This window comes from Halichoerus grypus, chromosome 12, assembly GCF_964656455.1.
Source record: "Halichoerus grypus chromosome 12, mHalGry1.hap1.1, whole genome shotgun sequence".
Taxonomy (NCBI): Eukaryota; Metazoa; Chordata; class Mammalia; order Carnivora; family Phocidae; genus Halichoerus; species Halichoerus grypus.
Window position 1 is genome coordinate 44860393 of NC_135723.1, and position 13875 is coordinate 44874267.

The window sequence follows — 13875 nt, forward strand, 5'->3', positions numbered from 1 at the left end:
AGTGAAGCTATTTAGTGTCAGAAAAAAGTACTAGGAATGGTCTGCATATAAATCTAAATAAATTTCCTTTTAAAATAAAAAACGAACAGTAATATGTGCTTGAAAATAATATGTCATTATTTCAATTGAATCACATTTCTATTATCTATTTATTATGCTATATATCATATATTATAATACTATTAGTTATATCATACACAGTTAATTGCATATGTTTTACATATATTTATTTCTAACTTTCAGAATGTGCCTTATATAGTTTTCAACAGACTTCATTATGACAAGTGGTTCATTTTATAACTTGTAAATTCGGAATAGTCTACTGGCTATTTTTTTTTTAGGTTTCTTTTTGCCATTGACAATACTTTTGAATGCACTAGGTTTAGTTCGGTATGATAGCTCCCGTTCTCGCTCATTATATCCCCGCTTTTGTCATTGTGACTGCCTTTTAAAACGCAGTTTTCAGATACAAAACTAGTGTCATATTCCTCTTCTAAGGTATGAAGAATAATCTGAGGCTGTGACAGCGAGAATGGGTTAAGAAAATGAGCGGTAACCTTTCCTTTTGTTCTCCAAACACCTCACGGTCCGTAGGCAATCCACCAGAAGTGTATGTTTAAACCAAAAAAAAAAATAATCTACCTATTGTATAGGGAGCCAGCTCAATTTTCAAGGTTATTCTTCCCTTCTACTAAAAGTACATAGCACGTCTGTCACGGACAACTTATATTAAAATACACATACGAATCCACTGGCGTATACCAGCAGCAATAAGACATGTGTATGTGTTTTCCAAACACATTGTCATAACTCTCTTGGTCTAACTTTTAATGTGTTTTCTAAGTTGACAGTGTTGGCTTTCACATCCCAATTATTCTTACCAACAATAGTGCGCTTTCTGGTCCTAACTGCACCACAGTCTCCGTTGCATGATGAAAACTTGGACCAGCTGGTAAACTGACAGTCATCTTGGCAGGGGATCTGGCAGGCCTGGGTGAGGGCTGGAACAGGGCCTGCATACCAAAGGCATTCATGGATGCCAGCCGGTCCTCCATCTTGCTTTCGACAAGTAATAGCTAAAGGAAAAGCATAGAGAGCTGTTTAAAACAAACTTGAATGTCTATAATTATTGAATCCACAATTTTGGAATTAACCTAACATTTTCTTACGCAGTCAGAGGAATCCTCTTTTAATTCCTTATTTGCAGCAGAAATCTGGGAGGAGTGTTTCTAATAATCACAGTAGTCATTAAATTGATCCTGTAGGTTTTTTAAAATAACAGATAACCCTCAGTGGTTTATGTGACACAGAAAAGTGCGTGGGCGTGCACACACACACACACACACACACACACAGTATTTAGCAGTTTTTATTACATGCTATTAAGGATTTCAAGTCCTTATTTAGAAATTAATTATTTAAGAGACAACACATGGGTTCTGATAATAGTTTATGCTGAACATAGACTATTCACAGAGGTGCTGGGAGACACCACATACCTCTAATACTATTTATATATCATTGGCTGCTCTAGGATTTCTATATAGAAGGGTCTTAGTGCCAGCAAATTGGAAGGTTTGGGTGAGGAGGGGATGCTTATGGAAACCATCTTGTAACTGCATTTGCATGGAAAGCATGTTATTTTACTACATTGGAAGTTTGTTGGGATGGCTTTGGAGTGGTTAATGGGGGAGGGGGGCTGTGTCAAAGTCACCCATTCAGCTGTCTACAAGTTCTTCACATGCACAAATATCAACCATGAATTTAAAAATAAAAGCAAAAACTTCTAGCAATCTTTATCATATCATAATTGACATTTCCACAATTACATATGGGCTCTAAGAAATGATCAAATAATTTTAATTCATACATATGATTTCCCCCAAGATATTGTTCTACTGGATTTTTAAAACTCATGTCATATTTTTATTGCTTATTGAACATAGTCATAAAATTACTTTAAGGTATCAAGACTCAAAGAAAAAGAGCAAGTGATGTTCTAAAGTCCCCTTTTTCTGTCATTTTTTCCCATGGTTTTAAAAATAATTTATTCACTTATTGAGGAAGAAGACAAAACATTTAGACCTTGGTCCTAAAAGTGTCTTCCTTGGTCCTAAAAGTGTCTTCCTTGAACTAGCTTACATGGCCCCAGTCAGACTGATTTACGTGGCCCTTTCAGGTTTATGACCTAGGCTGGAACTTGATCTCTTTCCCACTCAGGATTCTATTCATCATGAAACTAAGGTGAAGGAGCCTGACATTTTGATCCTAAGTTATAGTTAGGGCACCTAGGGTCCCAGGTTAGATAACACTCTCCAGATCTGTATAGTAAAACTTAACATCTAGTAGTAGGGCTGTGTGATGGGGTGTCTAAAAGGATGTAACAGTTTTCACAAGGGAAGACTTTCTCTGTGTAGGTGAATACAACTTGTCACAACTGGTGCAGGAAAAGTTAGCTAACTGTGAAAATGTAGGTCAGTATTCATCTAGTTTTTAGCTAAAGATACCGCTTCATTTAATGTGCACAACACTGAAAGGGCCAATTTGTATGAAGAGGACACAGGGGTCCCTGAATTTTAAATATATGAAAACCCGGTAGAATGAACAGTGGTGGCGGTTATGAAAGTTCTGTGACAGGAGGCAGCTACAAGTGCCCCGAAGAGACTTTCACCACTCGGGAGAGGAGGTCCGCTGCTCTGTGTTTATCCTACTGGTCTAGTGGCGGTTCTCAAATCAGGCTGCAGATTGCAATCACCCAGATAGCTTCTGAGAGCTGTCCATACCCTTGCCAAACTCTGACATTCTGATTTATCGGTTGAAGACAGGGTCCTGGGCATTAGCATCTTTTTAAAACCTCCTTGGTGATTCAAGTATGAAGCAATGGATCAAGACCACCGCTCTAGCAGGTGATGTATTTCCACTTGCATCAGAAACACATGGAATACTGTTAAAATGGAAGATTCTTGGATTCATTCCAGTGCCTTGGTGCTCCATCACCCTGGCACTGTGCCAAGGTTGGGAAACAATGCCGAGCAGGTGCAGATGAACTAAGGGAGCTCTAAAAGTGGAACTCAAGGGGCCTTGCACAAGCAGTGAACCAAAGGAGCATCCACGTAGTTTGGCAGAATGTTATCCGTGGATCTGGATCGGTACTGGAGGACTCCCCATGAAGTGGTATGCTAATGATGTGACTTTGCAATCTGCTGCCACGTGGAGGCAGAGTTGATTCCTTAAACACTGTAAACTTAGTAACCTCTGATAGTTTGTGGGCAAAGTTGTCCCAAGGAAGCTCGAGAGGGAGGACTGACAAAGAGGGAGATATTAGATGATTTATTTATCAGGATATGTAGGAATCTGAAGAATGATTAATTTGGAAAAGAAGAGATTTGACCATATCAGAACTCTAGGCTGTGAAGGGGATCACATTGTTTATAGTAAAAGTAAAAAAGTAAAAAAACTAAATCTGGGTTCTTTAAAATAAGACTACTTTTATCTATTCATCCAATCTGACTCTCTGAAACAGACACCTGAATAGAAATCTTTTGAGAAGCTAAATGAAATTGCCTTAGGTTCTCCATTAAGGCTCTCTAAGGTTCTCTTACAAATGTTATTTCAGAATTGCTCTCTCATCACATTAAATGACACCAAAAAACCAAGATAAAATAAAACCACCAACAACACAATTCCAGAAACAAGCTAGTTTATTTTGTGCAGATCTATACTATTTGTATAAATGTAGAAGCCCTTTTCCCTATATGCCTTAAGTATTTCAATTAGTGGAAAAGAAAAAAAATGTAAATTTCCCATATCTGTTCTCAGAAACCCATGCAGCATTCCGCTGCCCTTATCTGAGATTTTAGACAGTGTACTTTGAATGAATTACTCATGTAATGTTATCTAAACAAGTAACAACAGCAATATTGTACGATATATTGAAAATTTATCATACATCTCAACTTGTTTCTCTTCTGACTTAGAGGAAACACAACAATTCAAGTGCAGAAATGCAATCTGAAACTAACTTCCTGCTATTAGGGTGAGGAAAATATAAATGCTTGGAAAGGAAACCATCTGGTCTCTCAACTTTATAAACCTTGAAAGTCATTTCTAAGATACTGAAAACAGGGTGGTTTTAACCGTAGAAAAGATGCATCATACTAAGCATGGTTTCCTAGCACACCAGAAAGCTACATATACCCAGACAGTTGTATCTGTATTTACAGGTGGAGGGTGTATGATGATTACGCAAGTTCTCCTTTGGGCTGAGGTCTTGTGAACAAGATGGGCCAAAACCCATGCTGCCCATCTGCTTCATTCACCCTGAAAGCTTCTTAGTGAGGTCAGCAAATATCGAAATAATTACTTTAAGGTAAAATTCTTTAACTTTACGTTGATTGTATCTGTTTATTTATAATCTTATTTTACTTATATGAGGCACAGCAATTTTTATTTCAGTGTCATTCCAGCAGGCTCAAAGTCTGGGGAGACATCCATGTGGTTGCCTTGTGGGTTACATCTGAATTAGGTGAGGCTGCTCAGCTCATCAACATGGAGGGAATGATGGAAGGATAAGTAAGGGAGTGAGTGTCTTCAACAGATAAATGCTCTGGAAAAGGGAGCTAGAATTGTTAGATTAAAAGTGACTCAACAAATATTCTAACCAAATGCAACGCGGAGACCTTTATGAACCTTGGTTTGAACAAATTGATTGTGGACATTTTTGAGACGATGGGGGGAAATTAGACATGTTATAAATATAGATGATATTGAAGAATTATTGTTAATTTTGTTTAGTGTTATAGTAATACTATTGTTACATTTAAAACAATAAGGTATTTATGGGTGATATACATTTTATCTGGGAGTTGCTTTAAAATATTCCAGCAAAATCCTTGTGAGTGAGGAGTGGCAGATGACCAAGAATGGCAGCATGCTAAAGACTTGAAGCTGAAGAAACGAAGACCACACTACCAGGGCTCATTATATTAGTCTTCCTATTTTGGGGTCTCTTTGAAACTTCCCATAAATTTAAATAAAAAAATTAATCAGTTGAATAAGTAAAGTCAATTTTAGAATGTTTTCATGTAGGTTGAATTTTGAGCTATGTTTTAAAGAGGAGAATAATCAAGGTTGCTAGAATGAAAGGAAATAGATAACATTGGTTTGAGCTAAAAGGACACGGATATCTGTGTTATGCATATATGACTATGTAAATGGAACATTACCAACGCAGCCCTGAAGTAAATCTAATAGAATTCCAAATGCCGTTGCTCATCTTCATTTTCTTGAAGAGGAATGAAACTACCTTATTATTCAGGATGCACAAAAGAAAAAGGAGTTCTCTCGGTCTGCAGATCATCCTTCAGCATGCAAGACCATGTCATTTCGTTTGAATAATCAGTGAAATAAATGACTAGATCTAGAATGTGCACATAGAAGTTCATTACAGGAAATAGAAGAAGATCAATGCCCCAGTGCAGTGAAAGCTGCTGGATTAGATGTAAACAGAGTTCAAGGAGCTCTGAGACATTATTTATTAAGTTGAGTAATATTAACATGGTTTACCTCTCAGCAACAGCGTCTGGGTATGTGTTCAGTGGACTGAATGCTTAGAGGAGTGATTTTTTCCTATAGTGTTAATGAAAAAAATGGCAAAAGTGAGAACGAATCATGTAGAAATGAAAAAGAAAAAGCTTAATGTGAGTGAAAGCTAGTTACCAAGAGACCTAATTGTGCTTAGAAATAAGACCCAACCCATAAATAATGCAAGAGGGCTCCAGTTGTTTACTAGGTGGATGTAATGATCCCGGGCTTTCTCTGTGTAGAAGAGATTTTCACTGACAAGTTTGCCAAATTACTTTCTAATTACAACTTGTGAATATAACTCTGGCAGAACGGAAAGAAATGCACTTTTTTTTTTATTGATCCTAAATAGTTACCAATGATTCCCCAGTCTCATTGATGTTAATAATATATGAATATATGTGAAAGTCCTTGAATGAGGACTTACTAGGAAGTAATAATCAGCTCCCAGTGGAGAAGCTTGGACGAGGGACCAGAGAAGGGCTAACTAACTGCATCACTGAGGAACCATCCTAGACACAGCCCAGTGTCAAGCTTATTTTATGAGCTATTTCAAAAATAGCACATGCTAATAATAATTTTATGACAGGGCCCTCACAGAGATATAAAACAAAACCCAAATCTCCAAATCACCTCGGATGCTCATATTCACAGGAAATTAGAGCGAACCATTTAAATTTAGAAATAATTCTAGAAGTTTTTAAAAAATAGCTTTGCAACTAAAAAGTAGCATTGTAAATGTATAAAAATTTGGGTGGTAACTAATATGTATATCAGCCAAGACGTGTTTTAAAATCATGCCTCTGCAAAATTTCTTTAAAGCAAGTTCCTTTGCTCTTTGAGTTATGTTGAGCGTGGCTCTTTCCTACCTCATTCTTTTTCCACTTTCATTCTTTTCCTTCTCATTGCATAATAATCTCTGAAAATCAACACGTTCGTGTGAATGACTGAGATAAGTTAACCCAGATATTCTGGGCCTAACCTTGATAATGCTTCCAAACTGCAATCTTTTAAAAAGAACAAAGTGGGCCAGAGTTTAAGTAAAGGAATGATGCCAAGGGCATCAATAGAGATTAAGCCACTTAATTTAGGCACAAGATTTAAGCATATTTGCTCACACACACACAAATAACTGCATAAATTATAGTTAAATACTTATATTTCACATCATTTAGATTAATTCTGGTAGAAGGAGAATTAGAACTTTCTTTTCCCCCCTAGACTTTCCTTTTATAAACTTTTTAACCAACAGATGATGCAGGGTGAGTACTTCTGGGACCAGGAGGGTCCCTGCCATATGAAGCATATTATTAAAAGTTTTTTTTTTCTTTTTTTGCAATCTATTTGAGAATACATCTGAATCATACTGGCTTCCACATAAGGAGACTGATATCAGATCTTAGTGACAGGTCAACATTATAACGGACATTCTTTGGCCGGCAAGGATACAGAGGGGATGGGGGATTAGGATAGGCAGCGTTGACCCTGGCAATTATTAACCATAGATCCATCTAATTCTCAGGAAGTACACTTGGCAGGAGACAGTATGAAGATCAACAGGGAGTTTGAAGAGCAAACTCTGAAGTTATTTTATGAAACTCAGCATCTAACCTATGATACATTTACATCATACTCGTGGTATAAATGTGTCATAAGGTAATAAACACTGGAATAATACATATACATTTTAAGAAGTAGTGACTGACATTGCCCCTTAGGGCAGACAGAGAGAAAAAAATAAGTAAATTATCCAAAATTGTCATTATTATGAGCTATGCATTTAATTTTGAATACAACTCTAATGGTAAGTCTAGCTGTAGCTATTATGGCCAGGTTTCAATGATATAGTCACTGACTCATATGCCATAAGTTAGCCTTCTAAATGCCATCCAAACTGTAGACATGTGATCAGAGAGAAAAGACAGTAGAAATTACTGTTCTATTAAAAGTTTATATACAAGTGACTCAAACAGTATGAAGCCAATATAAGTGTCTGTTCACCTAAAAATTAAATAGAATGTGAAAGTAATTTCATGTTATTTCCATTTCTTTTATTGACAATATCATAGGAAAGAGGTCTTTTTCAAAGGCCCTCTAAAATTTCCCTATAACATTTAAGAATGATTCCAGTATTAAAGTTGCCAAATCTGGTCAATTCTTTCTTTAAAATAGCTCCCCTTTCTTTATTTCTTATACCACTGCATAAAATTTCTTGGACCATACCATTCTCAATATCCAAAGCCTTGCTAAAATTCTTCGCTGTGTCTAATTTCCTATTGCAACAATATTCCTTCTCCCTCTCCTCCTCTCCTGGCCCCCCTTCCGTACTCCAATCCTCCTGAGCGTGGCCCTTTGCCTCCAACTCACTCACAGGATCTACAGGCAAACTGCTCAATGCCCTGTTCCCTACATGTACAGATTTTATTTTGTGCCTTTTTGCTTTTGTCATACTAGATTTAAATGTCATTTCCTCTGTCACTATGCCCTATCAGTGGTTACCTCTTTTTATCTTTTAATTCTTTAGTGGTTATTGTATATACACATTACTAATGTATTACTAATATGCTTAAAATCTGAATCATGTATACCCATAGAATATTACCCACCCTAAGAAATAAGTGAAAACTATTTATTATATACTTTTTCTCTTGACAGTCTGGGCCCACCGCCATGTAGGCAAGAGGCGACATGTGACATGTATTCAACAAATACTTGTTTTATGAAAGAATGCATTGCCCTGAATGATATTCAGGAAGTTTGAACTGGCTTTTAGGGACTGGCATTAACCTGTTCTCACAGCTTTCTGAGAGAGCTAGTATCCACAAGCTTACAGCTGTGTACAGTGGAATAGGGATTTTTTGTTCAAGACACTGGCCCTTCGTTATTGCTATGGACTAAACTGTGTCCCTGGAGGTGCGAACCTCCAATGTGATAGCATTTGGAGATGTAGCTTTCAGGAAGTAATCAGGCAGAGATGAGGTCATGAGGGTGGGGTCCTCATGATGAGGTTAATACGTTTAGAAGGATAGACCAGAGAGCTTGCTCTCTCCCTCTCTCTGCCATGTGAGGACATAGCAAGAAAACAATCATCTGCAAGTCAGAAAGAGAGATCTTACCAGAAGCTGAATTGGCCGGCAGCTTGATTTGGACTTTCCAGCCTCCAGACTTGTGAGATATAAATTTTTCTGTTTAAGTCACCCAGTCTATAGCGTTTTGTTAAGGCAGCCTAAGAAGACTGATGCACAAGTCAACACAAAGTTTTAAGCACTTATTTTCTAGAGGATTTCTAATTTTTTTTATAGATACACCTGATAAACTTAAGGAAAACATACTGTTTTGTAGCAGAGTAGCCAATTCAATTTAGAGAAGACTGGGCAAAAATTATGTGATTCTGGGAATGCTTGATACAAAATTTCCCCTCACCATTATTTTACTTTTCCTTTAAAATGTAATGGGATTGGGTCATAAATAAACATGTTCAAAGTTTCAGAACATATCAATTTTCTTTTAAAGCTCTTATGTTCTGATGTAATACTTCTGAAAGCATTTTCACATAGTTCTGAAATACAGAGGACGTAGCTTTGGTCAAGAATGCATTTACTTGATTGGAGTAGAATCTTCCTATATTCTTCCATCCGTGTCATTCTAACTCATTTCTGAGTAAGGCTGATTCTCACTAATTTGCGTTATAGTGAGTGTTGATGCTGGGATGGTAAGCGGTGACAGTCACTTGTTAAAGAGACTCTGGCAATGTAATTGCTTCCCAAATCCTTTGCAGTGTATCAACATAGATAATTCCTACAATTGGAACAATTACGCTATTAATAGCAAAAATGAAAGTCTGTCCATAATGGCCACTTTATTGTTAACAGTTGGCTAAAAGTAGGTGTAGGTGACTGGAAAAAAGGAGACTCAGGACGGTTGGCAAGTAAGCTGGTAAAAGAGAATTTAGAGTTCTATTGTTCTACTCCTGTGCAAGGTTCAAGTCACTTGAGAAAATCTGAATCATAACAAGTGACCTTGGAAGTGTTCTGCTGAGTGGTGCATACTATATGGGACACGCACATTGTGTCCTTTCTATGCATACTTAGTAAATGAACTCTTTCTGTCCAGTTCTCAGGTATGTTTATCAGCTTCTAGACAGGGGAATTATGAGGGTCTTCTCGCTTGTCTTCCATATCCCATGTATTATCTGCTTTCACCTTTAACTCTTTTTTAAAAAATTTTTTACTAATAAAGTTTTAGAGTCAAAGTTTTATTTCTCACCCCTTCCCCAAAAGAATGCTGCAATTTCATCCTAAAGGTGTATATTTTACTCCTGTGACAGTGTTTAAAGTCCACTGCTCTTATAACTAAAATAGTTCCTTTAATGTTGAATTGAATGGAAAAAATTCTTCCCAAGTGACCAGATGAACTTCAGGGGTTCTCTGATCCTACTGAGTAATGACTACTCAGTACTATTAGAAGTTGTAACTCTATTATTGATTACTTGGCTTCAGAGTTTAGATCAGGGCTCAGCAAACTTTTTCTGTAAAGGACTAGACAGTAAATATTTTTGGCTCTGTGGGTCATACGGTTTCTGAAACAACCTGCTCAACTTTGCCTCATTCTCACGGAAGCAGCCATAGGCCATAGGTAAAGAAATGGGTGCACCTGTGTTCCAATAAATCTTTAGATGCAAAAAATAGAACAACAACAAAAACAAACAAAAAAATACCCAGGCTGTGGGAGAGATTGGGTGCACAGGCCACTGTTTGCTGACAGCTGGTCTAGACCAAGAGTTTGAGAAAAGCCATGCGATAAAACATTTTTATCTTCACAATCATACAGTGGTGAAGTTAGCAATCTCATATTTTAGTTCATATGGTGTCAGTTCCAATCCAAGCAAGGGAATAGTAATTTAAAGCTAATGCCATGTTCTTTACGTAAAAAGAAATGCTTAAAGATTATACAAATGCAGACAGGTTGGAGAAAAAAGGAACCCATTAATGGGAAAATACAATAACCACCTTTCCTCTTATTATAATATACTGTAGAGATCTGCAGCTTCATCAAATCCTATGGCTTCATCAAATCCTTTTATGGAAATGTTACCCAAATTTCTATCTGCTGTCCTAAGCTATCTCTAGAGTGACATTTCTACATTTCAATGCATACCTGGATATTCCCAGTTGGCTCCCGTGCCATTATCTCTAATGCACAATATAAAAAATATAATTTCTAAAATTAGTTCTTTCAGACCTAAGACGTTTCACCAATATTACAACTATTCTCAAGCTGAAAATACTGGAGTTAAAGGACCATATGATCATCTTTGAGTCACTTATTTCTATCTCTGCTTCTATAGTTTGCCACTAAGTCTTAAAGTTATTTTCCTCTACTGCATGTTGAAAATCCACTTATTTTTGCCCATTCTCACTACTGTGGTTCCAGTCTGAGCCCCAATTACTTCAGCCTCATATTGCTACAACCCTGTGCTAGCTGGCATCCAGACCCACGCGTCTTATCTTCCTAGTTTACTCTGTACATGCTGACAGATAAAACAGTGCTTTCATCAGGTCCTTGCTCCTACCACTTATTGAACGAGGCCAAAAATACTGATCCTGACATTTATAGCCTTCTACAAATTCACCCCAGGCTCTAGCTCACATCTCTGGAGCTTTAAACTACCCAATTTTCTGTGAACGCTTTTAATGTTTTTGTTTTTCTTTCTCCAAATACTGAGCTTGTAATAATTGATCTTATTTTCTCTCCTTCCTACTTATTCTAATGTTATGGGACAAGTCAAGTCGCAGCCCATCCTTTAGGTCTTTCTTCAGTGCTTTAGCCTCAAATGATTGCTTTTGCAATGGATCAATTTCAGTCTTTAACTCCCTCTCATTGGGTGATGTTACTGGTGATCTCATTTCCCTAACCGGATATAATTTCCTTGGCTTGAACATACACATCTTTTGCTGACATTCATGGCTCTTTCTACACAGTCTTCTGAATTCAAACACAGTTGAATGAGTGACTGAAACAAGAAAGTCTGATGTATGGGAGAGGATGGGGGTAGCTTCTCTATAGTCTTTGCTGATTGATCCTAATCCTTACCATATAATTATTTTAATCATCAAAAAAAAAAACAAAAAAAAACAGCACAAGTTGGCATTTTAGTCTCTGATCAGATAAGAACAAAGATGAAAAAAGCAAGAATCTGACAGGCAGAGTTCTGAAAACAGCCATGACCATCAAAGGAAGAAAAGTCTGCCTTTTTGCCACTAGCAAAAGATATTTCTATACTCTTAATTCTCCTCATTTCATGTTTCTGTAGGAACATAGGCTCTAAGAAAAAGCATCTTTAATCACCCAAGGCAACAAAGAAAAAGGCTATCTTCATATGGAAGTCGAAGGGGTTCTTCTGAATGTATTTATGCAGAAATGATTTGTTATAATGCAACTTTCTCTTTCCAGATATACTGAGAATAGAAGAGATTGCTAAAACAGAGTAAGTTGTCCGACAAATATGCCAAGATGAGAAAACATTATTTAAGTACAGGCAGAGGACGAGGCACCAGTAACAGGAAACGAAGAATGGAACAGTGAGAAAGGCAGGAGAAAGTAGCTTCGAGGAAGCTAGAGGAAACTCCCCTTTTCAAGCTGGGAGCGGGTGACAGTATTAGATACAATGAAGCAGACACCCAGGTGGAGGAATGCACAGAGGTTTTCAGATTTGGAAATAAGACCGTTGCCAGTAATCACAAAAAGAACAGTTTCTATGCAGATTGTGTGTTGAAAACCAAAAGGCCCATGTTAATATTTTTGCTTTTATGCCTACCATGACCTCTGTGCACATTCCCTGGGGCCATGATCTAACCGGAAGGGGGAAGGAATTAACGCTGAAGGAAGACTTAATGTGTACAAAGCACTGTGGGGATCATTATGTTCTCAGCCTCTGAGGGAGGAAATGAATGAACCACAGTTGTGCAGTGGTTAAGGAATAATTTGGAACTGAAACTGTTTTCACACTTGTGCTGTTTTACCATATCTCAGGTTTCCTCCCGTGCTATTTTATAAAAATACGGCTTTCATCTGTTTTACCTAACTTCATTTCACACTTTGATCCCTGGGTATTATCTGTGCATAGACTGTAGAATACGAAAATTGGAAAAATCCTGAAAGACCATTTGGTCCAACCCTCTTTTCTTTTTTTTTCATTTAAATTAACTGAAACCCAGGAAGGTGAAGGGATGAACAAGCCTCACCCTGTGTTAGTGAAAGAACTAGACTAAAACTCATGTTTCCTGATTCCCAAATTCAAGCCTGCTTCATTATAAACTCTATGTAGGGCCCGAGTTGAATGCAACTGTATGCTTGACTCAGGAGGAATGAGCAAGGTAGAACAAGAAGCTCTTTTATCACTCAATTTCTCGATGCATGGTTTGAAATGGGGAGAATGACTTTCAATTCTAAGTACCTAAGTCTCTCTAACAGTAATAGAAGATAGTTATGTTTTCACCATAGCTGATGGTGAAGGATAAATAAGGAAAATTATGCTTATGAAATAAAATTCTAAAAATTGCTAGGTAGTTAATATTCTTTATAAACTAAATTTTAGGTTTCAAATAAGGATTTCTAAAAGGACGATGATAAAAATAGAAGACGTTAGGGCGCCTGGGTGGCTCAGTTGGTTAAGCGACTGCCTTCGGCTCAGGTCATGATCCTAGAGTCCCGGGATCGAGTCCCACATCAGGCTCCCTGCTCGGTGGGGAGTCTGCTTCTCCCTCTGACCCTGCCCCCCTCATGCTCTCTCTCTCTCTCTCTCTCAAATAAATAAATAAATAAAATCTTTAAAAAAAAAAACAGAAGACGTTATTCCCAAGTTAAAAAAGCAACCTTTTCACTGTCAAGGATCAAAATCAATGAAAACTGGAATTCTGTATGTTCAGACTTTTGCATCATCACCACATACATGACTACAAATGAGGGGGCAAAACACATTTTTATGAATTAAAAAAAGGTGGCTGTGTATTTAATTACATAGTCAGCTACATTTTAAGTATGTAGCAGGAACTTACATGCTCAAAGTCAATATAAGTAAAAACAATCATATTCTTTAAAGGCTGAACTTGCTACGAGTATAAACAACATGTCCCAAAGCTTGGGATGTATTATCCACAATATCTCATAAATAACCACACTACCCAGTAAATGTTGGAAATGTTTCCGTCACTCATTTCTGCAAGATTCCATGTTATCTAGTAATGCAGACAGATTGCAGTCCACATATGGCAGGTTTTGAGTAAATAAATC

The 13875-nt window shown here is 37.2% G+C and overlaps 1 protein-coding gene across 1 annotated transcript in view; it reads right to left on the reverse strand.

Moving 5' to 3' along the window:
- Nucleotides 1-13875, reverse strand: part of THSD7A (thrombospondin type 1 domain containing 7A) — a 436418-nt gene that overhangs the window by 67122 nt on the left and 355421 nt on the right. The window contains exon 12 of the mRNA XM_078059314.1: nt 882-1076. Within this exon, the coding sequence (XP_077915440.1) occupies nt 882-1076 (195 nt within the window). The remainder of the gene's footprint in view (nt 1-881; nt 1077-13875) is intronic.